Raw genomic sequence first — 21,076 nt, 5'->3', positions numbered from 1 at the left:
TATAGAAACGATGGTGAATTAGAATATTATTGATATAAACAGCAACAAGAAAAAAGTGCACTTGTCTTTTAGTTGCCAGCCACAGGTTGCAGGTGCGTGGGGGGGAGATGGGACAGTAAGTTTTGCAGACGCCTCAACATGCCATGTAAGTGGCCCCTTCGCCTCACCTCTGAACCTATCCTGGGCAGTGAAGATGCCTCCACATTGCTCTCACTTTCCAGAATGGCTCTGGAGGCGAGGGGAAGGAAGGGTGACCAGACACAATGGAGGATAGAGTGCCTATACTATGAACCATTGCATAGAAGAGGGAATTTTGGCAGGTGCACCTTTTTCAACCCTTCTGTGCTGAGCTGCACCAGCTAAAAGTCCCTCTTCTATGCAGTGGTTCAAGGTAGAGGCACTCTGTCCTCCACTGCATCTGGTCACCCTGGGGCAGGATCCACTTACATGGTGCATTGAGGTACCTGCAAAACTTACCATTTCCGCTTCCCCCCCCCCATGCCACTGTGCAGGTGAGTCCTCCAAAGGTTCCACTAGGATGAGATGATGGTGATGCCATACATTGTCTTATTCTTGAGTTAGAACAGGAAGGGAATGAGGAAGGAGAGACATGAACGGGAGGCAGGAGGGATGGGTGAGCAAACCAGGCCGATGGCAGCCACTTATGGTGTGCTCATAGAGCCCCTGGAGGGGTCCTAGGTGTACACTTTGAGAAAAGCTTTGATGGCCCCAATCCTAACCCACTTTCCAGCACTGGCATAGCTGTGCCAATGGGACATATGTAGCATCCTGCAGTTGGGGGGCACTCACAGAGTTCTCCTCAAAGGAAGGGAATGTTTGTTCCCTTACCTCGGAGCTGCATTGCCCTTATGTCAGTGCTGGAAAGTGGGTTAGGATTGTGCCCTATATAGGTTTACTTAGACACAAGTTCCAATAAATGTACAAGGGGACTTACTCCCATATAAGTGTGTTCAGGATCTTCTCGTTGTATGCTATCGTCCTCCTTTGAGACTATCAGTACAGAAGTCATTCTTCCAGACAAGTCTGATAATTCCCTATAAATGGCAAAATGTTTCATTTTTAGTTTTAACACATTCTTTTCTTTGCCCCTTTTGAAATAATTTTCCTCCATTTCTGGAGAAATGAAGTCTTTTACAGATGCTACTCCCTTTGGTGTGAAATTAAATAAACTAGAATTCCGGTTTCTGAAGAACATGCTTAATACATGATGTCAGGCACACTTGAGACCAGGGCAATTTTGATTTATTTCAGCAGCTTATAAAGAGTATGTCTGCACCTGCAGCATAACTTTCAAAAAAGCGTCACTACCCTGGATATGTTATTAATAAATATGTATGAAAAAATGCTCAACCAGTGAATTATCAAATACAGCAACCTTACCCAGTGTGCTTTCTATTGTTCACATAAGCAGAGTTTTGCAAACGGCTGTCCTGGCGAGGATGTGAGTCATAGATTGCCTTGTGTAAAATAAAAATCCTTTGCCAACCTGTGAAGGCAGCTATGGGGCAGCTGAACTCTCTTAGCTGCCTAGTTAGCCACAAGCTGTCCATTTTTAGCTGCCATCCTTTGCTGATAAGTAATTGCTTTTTTTGTACCTTAAGCAAAGCGCTTGGCTCTGTACCAGGTGAGAAAAAATGAGTTTCAATATTCAAAGTTCTCCTGTTGAATATTCTAAGGTAAAAAGATGTTTCATCCACTGGACAAGTGGGACATCAGTCTCGGATGCTGGGCTGGCCTTGAGGAGTGTCCAAGACAAGCAGCCAGCTCCTGAATATGAATATGCCTGTCGACTAGTGATGTCCAGTGCCATTTCTCCTTTCCCTCTTGTCCTGGAGTTGAGTTCTTGAGCTGATTTCTGTGATGGACTAGATGCAGGCAAACAGAATCTTATTTCAGGCAAGTTGAAGGGAAAGGGATCAGGTGATCTGAGGCTAGATGGGCAGTCTGTTGTGACCGAAGTAGTGGTCCTTTATGCTCAGCTTTGCAGCTGGAAGTGCCTCTGTATCCAACAGTGCTTCTGGTCAATGGTGGCACAACCTGGGACACGCCCAATGCTGCCTTGGGTCTGCCTCTGCTTGGCACACTGAAAAAATTAAAAAAAAAACCTTACTATGTACAGGTGGAGCCTGTTTATCTGTGTTAGTTCCGTGACTCAGCACGATTAACAAAAAACGCATTGTGCTAAATCCCATAGAGTTATGCAAACACGCTGCAGCCTGACACTTCCGGATGGAAGGAAACTAAGGCAGCTGTTCTCAATCCCCTCCCCTCTACACTCAGCCCTCCTGTTGCCAGCTGTCCTGCTTCTTTCACAGTTGGAATGGTGAGCTTGCTTGGGAAGCCTCATCCGCTGTGTCCCAGGTGGCCTCCCAACAGCACTGCAGGTTCTCCTCCTCCTCTTCGCTGCTGCTGCCCCTGCAGCCCTCCCTGGCCACTGCCATCATGGAAGCTCCTCTGCCCCGGAGCATTCTGGGACTTGTAGTCTGGCTCTCTGCTCACCTTCACCTGTCTCTCCAAGGCTTGCTTGGGTAGGCTTGCTGGAGCAGGAGAGCCTGCATCATGGGGGGCGGGGGGAAGAATTCGGTAAACACTCCCTGGGTTTTTTAAAGCAATCTCCTCCCCCTCCTGCCTCCCTCTCCTGAGCCCTCCCCATTGCCAGCTGCCCAGCTTCTTTCACAGTTGGAATGCTGAGCTTTTAAGAGTCCAGCCCTATGCATTTCTACTCAGAAGTAAGCCCCATTCCAGTCAATGGGGCTTACTCCCAGGAAAGTGTGGAGAGGATTGTAGGCTAAATCTCATGCTTTGCTTGGTGGGAAGGCTTGCTTGTGTCATGATTGCCTGCACCATTGGGGGGGGGGGAATTTGGCAAACACTCCCTGGGTTTTTAAAGCAATCCCCTCTGTTGCTACAACACTTGCCCCTGTGTGTGTGTGAGTGAGAGAGCTCCACCTTGCTGCACATGTTCTGGTTACACAGGGTTTTCTGCCCCCTGCTTCAGCCTCGGCTGGCTCAGGGGCTCCAGAAATGTTACTGTTCCTTTGCAAGGGGAACCTCTTCCAGGTCTGTTCCCTGCCTGGGCAAGGCGGAGCCTTTTTACAGTGTTTTGGGCTGCCTGGAAACAGAGCGAGACGCCAGCACAGGGCAAAGGAGCCAAAGGTGTGTGTGACTTTCAGTACCCCTACCCCATTCGCACTGAGACAAGTTCGCAGATAAAAAATCTGTGGTCTGCACCTGTACCATCATACAGTTTTCACAAATCCAGACGTGTGGCACTCCCCCTTCCTGGACCCTACAGCATTACACCAGGCTTCCCAGGCTTCACTAGCTAAATAACTGGCCCCAATCCAAGGAGCCCTATAGGGTAGGTTATGGCCTGTCTGGCATAAGGGGAAAAATATCTCCTTACCCTGAGTAGACCTCCAGCCTCCTCCCAAGATGTGCTGGATATAACGCAGGCTAAGCGGTCTGGTTGCATCAGTGCAAGTTAGGATTAGGTTGTGTGAGTATATTACTCCACTATTGTATCAACTTTACTGTGCAAAGTATTTATGGTTAATGAGTTTTTTTGTTGAACCATTGCCTATTAATATATGCAAATATAAAACTTTCATAGTTATAAAGTCGTTCGTTGCCTAACGACAGGGATACGTTCCCGCACCCCCATCATCAAGCGATGCCTAACATTAAACAAAGCCTCCTCCGAGGGCTTTTCTGAGCCTCGCAGAGGCAGTGTGCATCTGGGGGAATGGAACAAATGTCCCCTTTTCTGGAAGAGCTGCCGGCAGCTGCCCAGCCGGACAGCTCAGGATAGGGCTGGAAATATCTTGCGCTGGACAGCATCTCTCAGTCCAGCCCAGCATACAATCCTGGTCAGACTTTGCTACCTGAAAGTCAGAAAACCATTCACTATTTCCTAAAACTTACGACTTGAATGCAGAAGCAGCCATTGCATTGTACAGTTTAAGAGTCCTGAATCAGTCATGGAAAAGAAATGGTATGAATTAATGGGTTGGCTGCTGGAATAAGGAACAATTTATGCCTTCCAGAGTGCATTGTGATTCAATTTTTTTAAAAGAAAATGTTTTCATGTTTACAAAGGGAGCTGCCCTCTGATGAAATTGGTTAGAATTTTGGCACTTGCAAACTGGTTAGAATACTTTAGGGATTTTGGTCATTTCAATACCAATATTGGTGTTTGTGTTTTTTTTTAAAGTAAATCCCAAACACAACTTGCTTTAGAGGTTTGGGTAAATTCTTAACCACTCCTGGCAGTTTCTGTGTCCAATGTACTAGTCTTGGCTTTTCAGGCTGTAAATGGCTTGGAACCTGGATACTTAAAGGGCTGTCACCTCCTATATATGATCCTGCTGTTCTTTAGATTTAGAGCCCGATCCTGTGGACTGTGCCGCGCCTCCACGGTGCGGATGGCATGTTTGCGGGGCTTACTGCCGGGCTCCCGCCAGAGCTGGCTCAGCTCCGGCCAGCACTGAGCCAATGCACGACGGGAGCCCAGGTTTCGCAGACTGGCAGTCTCCGTGACCACCGGGCTGCGGAACAGGAGATGGGGGAATGGTCAGGTGCGTGGGGGAGGCATTCCGGGGAGGGGGGAGGCATGACCAGGGATGTGGGGGAGGTGTGTTGGGGGACGGGGGAGAGGCGGGTCTGCAGAACCGAGCTCCACAGGATCCAGGGCACTCGGGCAGGGCTTCTCGCCCTACACGAGCACCTTCATTTTAGCGGCGACCAAACAGTCGCTGCTAAAGTGAATAGTCCCATTGCGAAACTGCTTCCCTTACTCGGGGGAAGGGGACGAACGTCCCCTTCTCCCGAGGAGTCTCCCGCAACTCCAGGCAGCTCCAGGGTCCTGCAGCTCCAGGCAGCTCAGGATTGGGCTGTTAGTCTGGGAGAGACCTTCTTGCATGTCCTGTTTTTATCTAACGTTCAGGTGGCAGGAACCTGTGAAAAGGGCTTCTCTATGGTAATTTGTGGAACTCTTTTTCCTAAGAGATTTGTCTGCCCTACTCTCCCCATTGTCAATTGAAGAATGTTTGGTTTAGGCAGACATTTAATCTTGGTCAGCTGTAGTTTTTTAACTGTTAGATTGGTTCCACTATGCAACCTCTTACTGTTTTCTGTGCTGCTGTTACTTTTGATAATTTCAATTAATTAATGATCTGTGAGCTGCTTTATTACAACTTTTTTATTAATTTTAAAAATGAATATTTTGTCCCGTCTGATCATACTCAGGTTAGGACAAGATACAAATTCTCAGAAACAGCAAAGCTATATGAAAATTAAACAGTTGATGGCAATAATAAGATACAAAAATAACCCAGGAGCAGGAGGAAGAAAATAAGGCAGTACATACAAGATAGTACAGGTCATGCCTTGTTATCCACTAGGGTTCCTTCATGGATTAAAAAAAAAAAAATCAGTGGATTACAAAACAGTGGAAAAATAGATTTAATGACCCACTTCCAGGTTTCTTGCCCTTCCATTGTTCCTAATGGAGTAAGGTCATGCCTTGACATCTGCAGGAGTTTGATTCTGGGACTCCCTGCTGATACCATGAAATATATTAAATAAAAGCTGTTTAAAAAAAAGTGCGTCCCTTTACAATTGTGGTTTAAAAACAGCTTCTCTTACTGTTGTAGAGAGACAATCAGAAATGCATAGGACCCCCTGCCTTTGCCTGACTCAGCTAAAGAATGGAATGATTGCTTGCATGACTGTCACTCTACAACAGTCTGAAAAACAGTTTTTTTAACTGTGATTTTAAAGGGATGGGATTTTTGCCCCTTCTCCAGGGATTAGCACATTCCTTCTTATTTGCGGTGACCCTTCATGTTGAGTCAAATCCGTATATAAAAATTCTATGTATAACAAGATTGGACCTGTACATACTTCTGACAAACCATACAGGCTTACTGAAATAGACAGATCTTTACTATTATTAAGAATAACGTTTAGATGATGCTGTATAATTAGCAAGAGTGCCCACCACAACTTCAGTCTCTTACTGCCCGATCCTGTGCTGGACTGGGCTGCCAGCCAGCCAGAGTGCTTTGCAACCGTGGAACCAAGTTCCACGGTCGCAAAGTGGCTGCCGATGGAGTGTTCTGTCGGCGGCCATTTTGGGAGCGCTGCCACAAGAGGTGACAATGATCCCTGTCCATCGCTGGACCCTGCCATGACTGCCAGAGCATGTAAGGCAGCAGCAGGGGTGGGGAGGGGGCAAACAGGGTGGGGAGAGGTTGAAACTGAGCAGGGAGAGATGCAGATCTGAGCAGGAAGTTTACAGAGCAGAGCTTACATTGCAGAGCAGGAAGCTTACAGAGGGGTAAGGGGATTTAAATCTCCTTTCCCCTCTCTATTCACCCCACCTGCCCGATACAACACACTCCTTTTCAGCGCAACTGCACCAGGGAAGGGAAGGATAGGATTGGGCCCTTACTATGGTAGGTGTCTGAGATTCAGGAAGAAGTTGTGAACTACTATAGATCTGGTGAAAATTGTTCTGAAAAATTATACACATGTATGCACTTGTCAAAAGAACCCTGAAGCCATCCGATTGACAAAAAAAGTTACGTTTGAACCAGCTTTCCTGCACGTGTAACTGCATTGCTGCCTGACCTGGCCCAAGATCTGAAATTTCTGATGAAGAACATCAAATACCAGCTGGCTCCCCCTTTATCTAATGGCTCAGGGTTACTTCCTATTCAAAATGTCACCCGCTCCATTGACTGGCCTCTGCCATTGTCATCCTTCTCTCCCTTCATTACTTGTCCTCCTGTGCTCTCTGGACCTAGAAGAAGAAAATGGGGATGGAGCAAGAGAGGAAGTGCAGCAGAGATGAGAGCAGTGGGCTAGACTGTGTTGATGCTAGCACACCACCTTTCTCTCCATTCCTCTCTTCTTCTTTAAATCCAAGGAGCATGAGTGTAGGAGGACGAATAGTAGCAGTAGAGGCAGGAGGCAAAGGAAGTGTGCCTCCGACTCAACCAAGGTGACAGGGCTGGCCATGAATGCAGCTAACAGTATAATGGGAATAAATAAAGGTATTCTTTCTTTCCATTGTTTACTGTTATCAGAAGATTCCATCATTCCTCATCTATCCTACCTGAGATGGACCAACTACTGTGTTAATATGAAGTGTGTTCACAGTAATAAAAATGGTTTAGATCCAGTACTTACAGTTTTTTTTGAAGCAGTGAAGAGAATCACACTTTAGTTCCACTTTTCAGCTATAGGTGAGGTAGAGACAGTGTCTCTCCAAAGCATGTTTTCAGTGCAGTAAGTAACTTTGAGCGTAAGAATGTATAGAACTGCAGACAGCCTCAGTAGTTTATTTGCAGGATAGAAAATATGCTAAGGATGAAAGGATGCTTTAAAAGGCAACTGATCTATAATAAATAATCTTCTGAATCCTGCTTGATCATCAGGTAATGACTTTAGGGAGATCCCTTAGCTCAGTGGTTCAAAAACAAGCTTTGCAGGTAGAAGATACCAAGCTGAATTCCTTGCATCTCCAATTAAAAGGATCTGGGGTCAAATTAGATGTGGTACTATAAATGCATCATTGCCTTTCTTTTTTTAACTCAAAGTAAAAAAAAAAAAAGATACAATGGGAAGTCAATCCAGATTAGTTGTAAGAGCATACTCCAAAACAGCAGTCCCAGCCCATATCAGCTGTTATTTATAATTACCTTGGAAGAGAAGCTGCTGCTTCCACACATACAACTTTTCCCCCTGCAGCAAATGGGAGGTTTGGGGGTAGATTGTCATCGTGGCATAAGGATCATAATTAAATGCACAACACCAGGTGCCATAATCCTAATCTGTGTTTTGTCCCCTCATGGTGGCTGTATTTAAAACAATAACTTTACTGCCCAGTCCTAACCAAATTCCTACGTGGCAATGCAGTGGCACTGGCATGGCTGTCACGTATCCTGCAGGGGATTTATGGCTTCTGGAGGCCTTCTCAGGGTCAGGCAACATTTGTCCCCTTCCTCTGGGTATGCCCCAGCAGCTGCTATGGGCCAACTCAGAGCTACGCCTGCTCAGTCGCTGGTGCGTTGACCCTGGAAGGCAGATCAGGCTAAGGAAGGGAGTCAAGATTCAGCACATGCTTCTGCTACGAAACCCACCCCCTCCTGGTCCTGATCCTCCCTCCTCCTCATTCCTGTCACTTCCCCGTTCCACCCATTCCTCCCCTGTTCTACCCTCTCCCTACCCTTCTTGCCCTGTCCCACCCCTTATGCAGCCTTACCTGCTCAGGTGGGTTTTTAGCCATCCACTTTTGTTGACCATAAGATTTGTAATGAATTTGTAGACATTGTTTGTACTGAGGTATTAAAATTTCTCTTGAATGCATCATCTTCAAGAGGGTTTTTCAGAAGTTCTGGCTCAACCCTATCAAAGGCCTTTTCAGCATCCAAGAAGCTAATGACTCCCTGTAGATCTGACTGTAAGACATCTTCAGACTGTAATATTTTGAAAAAGGAATTTTCTATTTCTATGTTAAGTGGAGGGAAACTGAACTGATTATTATTTTCTGTTTTATTTGATAAGATACCTGTATTCCCTTCTGACCTTTTCCTTCTTTCTGATCCTTATTAATTGATTTAAACTTTCCAGCCCTTTAGCTACAATCAGGCATTTGTTTCTTTCTTCAGTTGTTGACCCTGTATTAAATTTAAACCTGGATCCTCTAGAGTTCCTGGGAAAGGAAAGGTTATTAACTGATGTGTCAGGCTGGTAGACAGAGGCCCTCATGCCTGGATAACCCAGGGTCCATTGGTCAACAGAAGGTTCACCAGGCTATAAAGGCAAAGGAATGTGGTGCTGGGGATCAGGGAAAGCCTATACATTCATAGTTGTATTGTCCCCTCTTGGCATAAATACATCTGACAAGTCTGATAGTTAATAATAAATCAAATATCCTGGCAGCTATTCTGAATGCAAGTCCCCACGTGATTGAAATAAAATATCTGTTTTAGTCCTAGTGCTTAGTCTAAGTAGCATATGGTTCTATGCTGATGAAAAGGAAAAAGATCTCCCAACACAATAGAATGCAATTTAAATTATGTCACTCCATAACTTCAGACAGCTGGCAATTGTCAGTCCACCATGTGTTTGGGGCCTTACAGCAGATCCAATAGCCTAGAAAAGGACCCAGTTACCAAGTTTCTCAGCAGTGTTTTCCAGAAGAAATTAGCACAAGTTTCAGTAGACACCACTTCTTGATGGACTCACAAATATGTGTATATATAGATACAGGAAACAATGTAATAAAATAATTATTCCTGCCTCCTTCTTCAGAAAGAATCCTGGTTAATGGAACAAACTTAAAATGATAGATTTTCTTCAATTAAATGTCTTCGGTTTGTAGTTTGCTTAAATCATAACACGCAGAGAGAGAGAGAGAGAGAGAGAGAGAGAGAGATTAAAACAATGTTATTAATTCTAGGTGCAATGTCAGGAGTTCAAGTCATGATCCTCCCATATTTTTTCTTTTTCAAAAGCAGTTCTCAGTTTGGATCATGGCTGTGGCACTGGGGGAGACAGCTTATCCTTTTATCCCATGTTGATTCCTTGTAGAACTAACAGGGGTCAGAGGGTTGTAGCCCTCCGTAGCCCTCAGAGTATCCCAACCCCAACTTCCAACATGTTAATCAAGAGGTCTGAATAAAACATGTAAATTATGGTTTGTACGCATGTAGGCTGTTTGCGCATGACACACATGCAGTTGTTTACGGGTAGGCTCTTTGCAGACCTCTAGCTGAATGCATTGATCAGTCACAAAGGACACTAAACACACTTGCCGTAGTCAAAACGGGTGTTACAATGTGGCATTCACACCTTGGACATATGGATTTTGGCAGGGTTTCTGCACGTTAACCAGACACTTTCCATCACGGAGGTACAGCACTTTCCTCCTATGACCAATTCATCTACCTCCAGTGACAACAGCTCTGTCAAGGTTATATTAGGTTTATGTGAAGGCTGTTTTTTTTTCACTTTATACCAAAAAAATAGGAAAATAAGATCATTATTTCAAACTCTTTCCCCCAGTTTGGTTTGATGCATTAACCAGCTTTCACACAATTTATCCTCCAAGGAGTTGAACAGGTATTCCAGAAGTAGTTTGATAGGAATAAAATCTTGCTCCAAAATAGCTGTGTGTGTTCCTTGGACCACATTACATAAGTCTACCATTGGCACAGCCCTTAATCTTGTGTTACACATTAAGCAATGTTTTTTTTTAAACCCAGGAGTGATATCTGGGCATACAGCCATGTCCCACAAACGCAATGTGGAAAGAGGCACGAGTGTTCTTTTGTAGCCCTGGAGATACACAACAATACAAATTATGTGGGGGGAAAAGAATAGGCAAATGGATGCAAAGCACTTCAGAACTGACACATTTTACCGGAGGTCTTTACAATGTCCTAAATTCACTACACAAAAGTAAGTTCCACTGAAATCCATGGAAATTACCTGTCCTGTATAATGTCTTTAAAGACTGGGGTGGTTGTTTAGAATGCTCTGTGTCAAAATTGGCTCCATGATACTATGAATATGTATTGAAACCAAACTGCCCATTAGTGTCTTGAGAACAATGGGCATCCAGGTGTTTACCAGCTTGGTGAAAAGACCCAAAGAGAAGTCATTTAACTGTTCTGCTGACAAATTAGCTACAGGACTGCATTATGCAGGGCTTGTGATGTCTGGAAAAGCTTCCCAGTAAAGCTCAGTGTTCGTTATCTGCAGTGGAACTGCACCGGATCTTCTCTGCTGGAAAGCTGCTTGAGGGTATCCAAGAAATGCTTTTGTAACTGCTCTGTGATTTGACAGTCCAATTGTATTTGGTTTCCATAATTCCACAGGGCTGGCAGCACAGCCGGCGCAAGTGGCTGACAGATAAAATGACAGCTCCATATTTACCGTTGTTCAACAAACTTATGGAGATCGCATTACTTTCACCTTGTTGGCTCCAGAATCTCACATGATCCAGGTTAGCTTAGGGTTGATGTATTTCCTGATAGACGAGAGGGCTTTTTACTAGTGTCCTCCTAAGCGGTTTTTCTTTTCTTTGGTAGTGGTACCAAAGAAAAGCTAGGGTACGTATGGATCTTATGCCAGGCTTTGTTTCCTTGTTTCTGAGGTTTGGGGCTCAGAGTGAACATAGCTAATAAAAACAGGGGAAATGGAGGGTTATTTTATATGTATTTATGATGAGCTAGAATAATTCAGAATAATTCTGTATTTTTTCTTTTTAAAAATGCCTTGCATCTTAGTCCTAAGCATGTTATAGTGTTTGTCAGAAACAAAGGTGACAAGCAGAAATTCTCCCAGTTGAAGTAGGGCTGTTTGGTGGATGGGCTCATTCAGGGATATAATCAATTTATCAAGATAATAATAATACTTATCATTTAGATAGTATTTTCTCATGTCCAAAATGTATAATATGTATCATCTTGCTGTAATCCTTACAACAACCCTGCAAGATAAGTATTATCCCCGAGGCTGGATTCATACAATGGCTCAATAAGCTACAGCTTAGTGTCTCACATTGTGGAAATTCTGTGGTAGGAAAAACATTTTTACAAACACACACACACACACACACACACACACAGAGAGAGAGAGAGAGAGAGAGAGAGAGAGAGAGATCATACAGGTGATAAAGTATTTTCACTTGAAATTACTTCAAAATGCAAATAGGCTTAGTTCAAGGTATCTATGTTCAATGAGTTTTTCCTCATTTTGCCTATAAAAATATGCATATACAAAATTTTCAGATTTTCTTTCCCCTTTCTGTTACAATAAACTGTTTTTTAGTAACATGATGGAGAATGGGCTTCTTAGGTTTGAAACAGCATAGGGCACCAGCACGACTGCATCCAGCCCTGGTTATCCCAATATTGCAGTTGGGGTGGGGAGTAGTTTGCCTAAGGCCACTTAGTGAGTTCATGATAGAGGAAAGACTTGAAACAAGTCTTTCCAGTATTTCCAGAAACAAGTATCTTTCCAAAGATACGATCCAGTATTTTAGCCACTCTGCTGACCCAGCTCCTGAAATTCTAGAGTGCGGAATCTTGGGTCAAAATATTATGAGGCTGTAATGCAGTGGTTCCCAAACTGTGCAGCTCTCCCAAGCTCTCTGGGGCACTGTGGGATATTCCCAGGTGCCTCTTCCCAGCATTCCTGTATGCCACTATCGTGGCTGGGCCGAGGTTGCATGAGATCTTGTGCAATTCTTGTGCAATCTCATGAGATCTTGCAAGAGTGCTGGCAGCCATCTTGTCCTCCCACAGTGTGGTGCTGCTGCAACAGGGCACCATGAAAGGAGGACAGCGTGACTGCAATAAGTTTGGGAACCACTTCAGTAGGGAATTGAGAAAGCACAGGAGAAGATAAGCCTGGAAAACTTCAGTAAGGAAGAGCTGATGCTGGCCATGGTCACCAATGCAATGGACAGGGTCGAATCTTTCAACAAGGCAGCTGTGGAGCAAAACCGATCCTGAATGGAACCATGGTACACAGACAGTGGGAGGCTAACTCTGTCCCCTCTTGGGGAGGGTTTTTCAGAAAGAAAATGGACCTCCTCTTCACCATGTGCTGAGGTCCCATTCAGGGTCAACCCACCTCCAAGACCATTTTTGGTTTAATAAGAGGCACTCCTTTTAAGTATGCCACTTAGCAACATGTAGCATCTCATTTGGCCTAATTTACATGTTGAACTTTGCTGCATTCATGTGGTGTCTGCTGAGAAATTGGTAGTGAAGCTCTGACACTGCCATAGCCTGGTGCATGAGCTCTCCTCTTCCACCAGAAACCCCACTGCATGTGTCATTTGTAGCATTACTGGTCATAAGTGACCGATTCCTATGGGAACCTGCTTTACCCTTCTTTCCTTTCTCCTCCATGGCAACAGACATGAAATCCTCAATCAAAATATGTGAGGATTTGACTCATAATTGTGCAATCAACTTGCTTTGACAACACCCAGGAATTCTCTGGGACTCCTCCTCTGCAAAATCATTTGGACTGCCTCCGACCGGAGTGCAGATCTGAGTCCAAAAGCTCAAGAGAAAATTTTTGGCGAAGTGGAGGAGTGCTTCTTGAGCAAATGTCTTCATTTCTTCCATTGCAGTTTTGTTTCAACCTCCGCTGCTCTCTTTCCATGAGAGGAAACAACTCCATAAGTCTTTTTTAAAAAAAATTCCTCTTATATTGCACATTCAGCTAACCTCCAAGCCAATTTATTCCACAGCTGTCATAACAAACTTACCCTCAGATGCTACTAACTGTATCAGGCGCCCCTGTGTACATGCAAGTTCCTTTCCTTTACCCTGAGGCTTTTCAAGTCTAATCCAATGTAATCCAAAGCACCTCATGTACTCCCAGGTATGGGATTTCCTGTATTCCTTGGAGGAAAATCAAACAGAACAGAGTTAGGAAATGATGAGATTATTTACAGATTTTGGAGACCTCTTTGCAATTAAGTGGTGATTAACCTTCGCCTATTGTTTCTGTTCCGCATTTCCCATCCTGAATTATGAATGAGCTGCGCTCTTTTGATCTGCGTGTGTCAGCTGGGATATCAAAAAAATGCTGCCATATAAAAATAGAAGCATTGCTGAAATTGTATTCATTTGGGCTGCGTTCTCATTCTGTCTCTGTCGCTCCTCGTTTAGCCCATGATTGATGCTTCTTTTCAGGTGATGATTTTGATGTTGTTTACTCTTATAAAGTCCCGCCCTTCCCTTTATTGTAATTTCTGTGTGCTGACTCTCCAACTGAAGTTATCACAGATTTTTGCTCTTTTAAATAGGAATAGAAATAATTACTGAGGATGAGAAATAGCAGCTTGCCTAACTTCATCTTGTAGTTCTCGGCAAAAGTAAGACTTGGATGGGTGATTTCCAGCATAACCCCCATACTGCAACAACTCCTTGCCCTGAATGCGTAATGTGTACACTGGACATTCTGCAGAGCCCTGTTAATGTTTTTCTCTTGTTCAAGTGCTTTCCCACACAAAGTTCAACTCCTATCTGATCTGTGAAATATGTGAAAATCAGCAACTTATTCTGCCCTCCACACACATTTTGTATACATTGGAGTGGCAAATGTCATGGTCCGCAAATCTGAAACAAATGAGGTTCTGTCCACCTTCTGCACAAGTTTAAAAACCATGTCTGCCCAACATTGCATATACACAACAGGGATCAAATGTGTACACCTATAGGCTGGGCAAAAATGGGTTAATCAAAACTAGCAAAGCTGTGTGGTTTGGCTTTATACTGAGGAAGCCCTAAACCATGGGTCAGATGTTGCAGGGCTACCCTATTTGGACTCAGTAACAATAACTCTGTTGATTATTGGCCATTGTCCAATGGCTCAAACAGTGAAGAGGCAGAGAACACAAACTTCTTGCAATCTTTTCAATATGTTGTAAGCAGGAACAAGCACCAGTATGTATGTTCTAGGACAGCAGCCCCAGGAAAATGCATCACAGATACAGGGGTAAATAACTGGAACACGTCCATGACATGTAATAGGACCGGACTCCCCATTCCTCACCTTCAGTCTGAAATGGAACATTCCAGGAACAAGTACATTCTCTAGGGCTTCTAGTTCAAATAATTGGTTTTTTAGTTCGTTGCCAGTTTAGAATGAAACTGCCTGATTATGGCCTGGCAGGAGGGTTTAATGATTGTGCAGCTTGTCCTGTTCCACAGCAGACTGGCTAAGAGCATCATTGGATGTTTTGACCTTTGCCCCCAATGTTTGATGCTTCTTTGTTAAATCTAAAGCAAATTTTGTCCACATTCCTGCTCTTTATATTAGCCATCATAGAGAAAAAGGAGCATCCATGATCAGAGGCTTTACCCCTTTGAGTACCAGATGTCGGGACAGACAATAAGTGGGGTTATAATCTTCCCAGAAGCATTCTACTAGTCAATTTTGTTAACCGAATGCCATATGAGTTGGATCTTGGGGCTCTTATGCCCCATCCGCGGAATGGATAATATCCGTTTGTCAGTGAAATGGATTGGTCAGTTTGATTTGCCCTCGTAGACTTGCAACACAAACAACTGCCTGGGGGATTTAGGGCCCAATCCTACCCAACTGTCCAGTGTAGATGCAGCCACAATGTAGCCCCAAGGTAAGGGAATAAACGTTCCCTTACTTTGAGGAGGACTCCATGACTGCCCCCACATCACAGGATGCGGTACGTGCCCTTTTGGTGCAGCTGTATCAGCACTAGAAATTTGGATAGGACTGAGCCCAGAGTCACTGAAGCTAACATAAGCTCTGTTGATGTTTTGAACTGAATTGACTGATAAGGCAGTTGTGCTGTATTCAGGCATAGTAACTTAACTGTGCACTGACCCCTTCAGTATGACCTAGCCTCCACACTCCTCCATCCCTTGGCTTAGTTAAAACCCTGCTGCAGGCCTGTGTTTCAAGCCCCATTGGAAAACTGTAAGAAAACTATTAATACAAATGGTTGGCAACCTTCAGTCTCGAAAGACAATGGTATAAGCCTACAGCACCTGGAATTCCCCGGCAGTCTCCCATCCAAGTACTAACCAGGCCTGACCCTGCTTAGCTTCCGAGATCAGACAAGATCAGGCATGTACTTAAGTTATCAACAGACATGTGGAATCTGAATTTAGTAATCAAGCTTCAAAAGGCGCAAGGGCTGAGCAACTTGGATTGCCACCTGATGCTGTCTACCACCTCTATGCTACAACCCCCCCCCCAACATTTACCATGTTCCTTGCACACTGCTGTGAAACCAGATTCCTGAGTTTCATGGCAGCATGAGAGGAGCATGGTAAGGAGGGGACAGATCCGCTTCTCGCTCAAGAAAGTAGGAAGTGTTGTGGTTTGCCTTGGAAGAAGTTGGCGGTGGCAGACTCGGGTTGGAAGTCACCCTGACTCCACCACCCACTCAGACGCCTTGCAATCTGCCTTGGATGCAACCTGCATCAGGTGGATACATAGAAGGGCCAGCAGTTTACAGGCAACACAGCACCCAACCATCCCCTCTTACTATTCTGGTGGCACACGTGTCTTTTGTATAAAGAGCCCAGTTGTTAACATGTGTGTATTGCATCATTTCAACAGTGCACGACTTAGGATTTTCCCAGTGGATTGTTCCCTAGTAGTCCATTATAGAGATAAAGGAAAACATCTCAAAACATAAAGGAGAAAGTTTTTTTAAAAAAAAACAATTCTGAAATTTCAAAGCACTTTTAAAAACATGAGCTAATTAGCAGTCCGCCCCTGCATGGAAAGACTTGATGCTGAGAATATTATTCTTTGTAGAATAAAGTTCAATTTTGCATCTGGGATTAGTTCTTTAAAGATAAGCTTGCTTTATTCTTATGACAATTATAATTAGCTCTTAATAAGAGTTATGAGGCATTTAAAAACTCAAGAAAGGACTGCGTCCTGTTCCATAAGAAATGTGTTCCACTGTGAGGTCCTGTTATTAAAAGCCTCTTAAATATCAATTTAAATGTATCTATAGGTTTCTTCCCCCCCAATAGTTTAGCATGTAAGAGAGTATTATTTAGTATTCTAATTGCAGCATAGTTAATTTTAAAGGGAATGGATAATATGTATAACTCTTTTATGTATAACAATAAAGAGTGTTTGATACACATTCTGCATCTTAATTCTATGTCGTGTTTTCTCTTGGAAAGGGTCCTTCTAAAGCATTTCAAAGGCTTGCCGATTTCAAAGGTTCTTGCTAGTCAGTTTGCTCATTTTAATTTCTGACAAATTATTTTAAGGAGATTGAGGGTGCAGAGGACAAAACTAATGGAGAAGATTTTAAACCGAGATACAGCAAAAAGAGATGGATATTTCCACAAAATATTCTCATCAGCCAAGCATGTGCCTGTTTAGGTAGGTGGAATGATCCCTCTCAGTCAAACCAATCCACTTTCAATTTCCGTTGTTGCACATTTCCAAGCCTGTTTCAGGAGATAGTAAGGGATCACAGATGAAAGATTGGAAGATGGCTGCTGTTGCATAATGTTTCCAGAATGTTCCTTGAGCAATTAAATAGCAGTCCAATCCTATCTCTCTCTCCCCTCCACTGGGCCGCCATGCCAAAAATGGGCACTAAGATCTATGCCTCCCTGGGGAGCCTTGGAAACAGGGGAGCAATGGAATCCTCACAAAAAACTTGCCACCCAATACAATGTATAGGATGGATGGTAACCCTAATGGAGAGATGTGGCCAATGGCCAACAAGGTCAAGGGATCCGCCAGTTGAACAATTTTGGGAATCACTGCCTGAAGGGCAATATTGATTCCAGGGCAGTGCCTTTAAAACAGCAACAAAATGGACCCTTAAGTTGTCTTTCTCGACTTCAATACAGGCCATCTGCAAATTATACTCTTGTGCCATCGATTTTGTATGTCAGAACTTGATCAGATGAACTTTCATCATCCACAGGCTGCCATCCAACATTGGAGCAATGCTGGAATGTTGCTGAATAGCTTTATGATGTTGTCTTCTCATTTTCCTCCTTCAGGTTGACGAGTAAAACAGAGTGGAGAAAAATGAAGCTTCTGTTCTTACTTGCCTTTGTTCACCTATTACTTCAAAGCAAAGGGAATTCTTTGGGCAGAAGTGATGACAGTTACCGAAGGACATTTGAAGACATTAAGAAGGAAATTGCTGGCTATTCAGATATTGCCAAGAAAATTATCAATCTAGCTGTTTATGGCGAGGCCCAGAACAGATCCTATGAAAGGCTCGCACTTTTTGTGGACACTATTGGACCAAGACTGAGCGGTTCCAGAAATCTGGAGTTGGCTATCCAGTACATGTATAAAGCTTTGAAGAAGGATGGGCTGGAAAATGTCCACTTGGAGCCAGTGAAAATCCCTCACTGGGAAAGGGGAGAAGAGTCAGTAATGATGGTGGAACCATACAACCATAGCATGGCTGTTCTAGGACTTGGTGGTAGCGTTGCAACTCCTCCAGAAGGTAAAGACCACTAACCTTTAGAATTAATCACCAAGGTTGACCTCATCGTTCGTTGTTGTCTTGCGTATGGCCTGTCCATTTTTGTTTTAACAATACTCACTTTCTAGTTCCTTGTTATAAACTAGCTAATTGCCCGACATTATGATTGTTGCTTGGTGGGAGCAATGAAAGGAGGTAGGGTGTGGATGGTTCAAAAACATAATGCAGGTGCAGACACATTGCATTCTTGTTGCTTACGTGGGGAGGCCTTTGAAATTCCCTTCAGCCAAAAAAGGCATGCAGACCAATGGTTCCCAAACTGTCATTAGTTGTGGCTACAGGTCCAGCCGCAGCATATCATCATCATCATCATCATCATCATCATCATCATCATCATCATCATCATCATCATCATCATCATCATCATTTTATTATGGTTCTTATGCACAGCCCACCAGATGTTTGGTGGACTGGATTTGGCCTGTTGGATATTTATCACATTTTTATACCACCCTTCCTCCAAGGAGCTCCGGATGGCAAACATGGTTCCAGTCCTCCTATCATCCTCACAACAATCCAGTGAGATAGTTGAGGCTGAGAGATAATGACTAGCACAAGGTCCTTGGATATTCACAGATATTTTCATACAGTGGGCTCTCATTATCTGTGGGAGTTCCCATTTTTGGAACCCCCGCAGATATGGAAAACTATAGGTATTGAAACATGCAGTTTTCAGGCCTTCCCACACTCTGAACTCAACTGGAGCTGGGCTCTGGTCTGACCCAGAGGGTTTCTGAAGCCCACAGAGGCCACATGCGATTGTCTGCAGCCACTGTAGGCCTCAGAATGCCCCAAATGGGCCAAAAAGTGACTTCTAGTTTTATCATAAAACAGGAAGTTATTTTTTGGGGCCCTTTTTGGACATTCTGAGCCCCGCGGCAGCCATGGACAGTTGGGATTATGTCACTGTCTTCCCCCCTCCCTGCCCCTTAAAGGGGGAGGAACAAGTGTTTCCTTGTCTGGTGGGTCTCTACCCATCAGTCTGGGAACCACTGGTGTAGACAGTGCTGAACTAGGATAATCAGTGGTCTAACTCAATAGACAGCAGTTCTATATGGTCACTTTAGAAAAATTTTGTTTTCCTCAGCGGTAGGAAAAGTGCAATAGTTTTCTCTCCTGCAGAGGATTTTAGGACAAGGGCAGAACGAAATTCATGGGAGAAAGACAAGTGTTCTTGGCTGGCTAGGGAGGTTTTTCTCCACTTGTGCGGAACTGCCTATGTGAAGGAAAACACTTGAGCAAAGGACAAAATATCCTGTACAGATGGAGGGATAAGAACGTGCTTCTAGAAATGTGCTTTTCATCTGACCTAATGAGACAGTTTGATTTGTGTTCCTCACAGACACAAACAATAAAGTGAATAAATGGCTTCTCTTCTCATTATATTTTTGCCTATTAAAATAATATTTCTTTCAGCATCAGAAAAGCGATGGTGGGTGATATTTATTTCTTGTTTATTTCTATTTAATACCTTTCTGAGTTTATAGGCTACCATTCTCCTCCAGTACAGGGGCTGCCACACTGGCTTACAATTTCAGCAACAATAATTTAAATGGTCAAATATAGCACCATAGCAAACAGAACAAGCAAGCCAAACGCAACCCGACAAAAAGAAACAAGCAGGCACTGTGAGCAAAAATAAAGCACCAAACCGCAGAGTAATAAAAGGAAAGCTAGATGACACAAACAAAATCTGTACTGCCCACTTAAAAGAAGTGGTGCAGGGCCGACTGGGCCGCACAGAGGAGAGAATTTCATAGCTGGAAAGATGCCACTGAAAGGTACTGTCTGTGTCCCACTAGCATCTCAGTAGATAGTGCAGTGATTTTCAACCTTTTTCATCTCATGGCACACTCGCAAGGCACTAAAATGGTCAAGGCACACCATCAGCTTTCTGACAATTGACAAGGCACACTGTGCTGTCAATAGGGGCTCACATCCCCCAATTTACCATGGTTGATAAATGACCCTGTTCCAAATTCCCATGGCACACCTGGGGACCATTTGCGGCACACCAGTGTGCCACAGCTTAGTGGTTGAAAATGACTGAGATAGTGGGAAGCAGAACAATGTCTCAGAGGACAAATGCAGTGTGTGGGCAGGCTCATGTGGGAGAACGTGGTCCTTCAGATATCCAGCTCCCAAGCCATGTAGGGCTTTGTAGGTAAAATGTGCTCAAAAATATACTGGAAGCTGGTGCAGCTCACAGAGTACTAGTATAATGTGCTCCATCCAACAAGTGCCTGACAGCTGCTGCCTTCTGAACCAGCTGAGTTCCCAGACAGTCTACAAGGGCAGTCCTAGGTAGACGGTGTTACAGTAGTCTAAATAAGATGTGAGTAAGGCATGGATTACTATAGCCCTGTTTGCTCTCCCCAGAAAAAGAAGCAGCTGGTATATCTGTTGAAGTGGAGCAAAAATACTGTCAATTGCCCTTACCTCTTGCTTATCCAGGAGCAAGGTTAGGTCCAGGAGAACTTCTGGACTGCAAATCCGATTCTGCAAGGGGATTGCAAGCTCATCTAGAACAGGCTAGAAACTCATCCAAACTTTCCAACAGACTAACAGTACTTCAGCCTTTCCTGGATTAAGTGTCAATTTATTAGCCCATGTTCAGTGCCTTACAGCTGCCAGACATTGATACCTCGGAAGATTTAGAGTCAAACTCAGTGTTCATCAGATATGTGTTAAAGAAGTGTGCTTGCAATCAGAAGTACCTATCCCCAGCCCCAAAGCCACAAGAAGCCTGATCCTAACTCGAACTGTAATTTGTGGAGAGGGGGAAGTTAATTTTTACTTGCCATTTACATGCTATAAGCTGTGCTATATAACTGTGCTATAAGCTGTGGCATTTTCAAAGCAGGCCCTAAATGGGTTGCAAAAAAGAGTTGGTTTTTTTTTTCTGTCCAAGCAGTGATAGTGTGTGTGGCTAGCGTACTATGTACAGTGTGAACCACAAATGTTTACTTGTTTACTTGTGTTTACTTGTGGCTC

At 43.9% G+C, this 21,076-nt stretch overlaps 1 protein-coding gene across 2 annotated transcripts in view; it reads left to right on the top strand.

The window, feature by feature from the left end:
- Positions 1-21,076, top strand: part of CPQ (carboxypeptidase Q) — a 177,929-nt gene that overhangs the window by 2,655 nt on the left and 154,198 nt on the right. Inside the window, exons 1-2 of one of the 2 annotated variants that reach the window (XM_066626490.1) lie at positions 10,411-10,491; positions 17,586-18,043. In XM_066626490.1, coding sequence (XP_066482587.1) covers positions 10,418-10,491; positions 17,586-18,043 — 532 coding nt within the window. In that variant the 5' untranslated portion in view covers positions 10,411-10,417. Of the gene's footprint in view, positions 1-10,410; positions 10,492-17,585; positions 18,044-21,076 lie in introns of those variants that run through there. The other variant, XM_066626491.1, reaches the window with a different exon arrangement.

Source organism: Tiliqua scincoides, chromosome 4 (genome assembly GCF_035046505.1).
Source record: "Tiliqua scincoides isolate rTilSci1 chromosome 4, rTilSci1.hap2, whole genome shotgun sequence".
In the NCBI taxonomy this organism is placed as follows: Eukaryota; Metazoa; Chordata; class Lepidosauria; order Squamata; family Scincidae; genus Tiliqua; species Tiliqua scincoides.
This window is presented reverse-complemented; position numbering and strand designations above follow the sequence as displayed.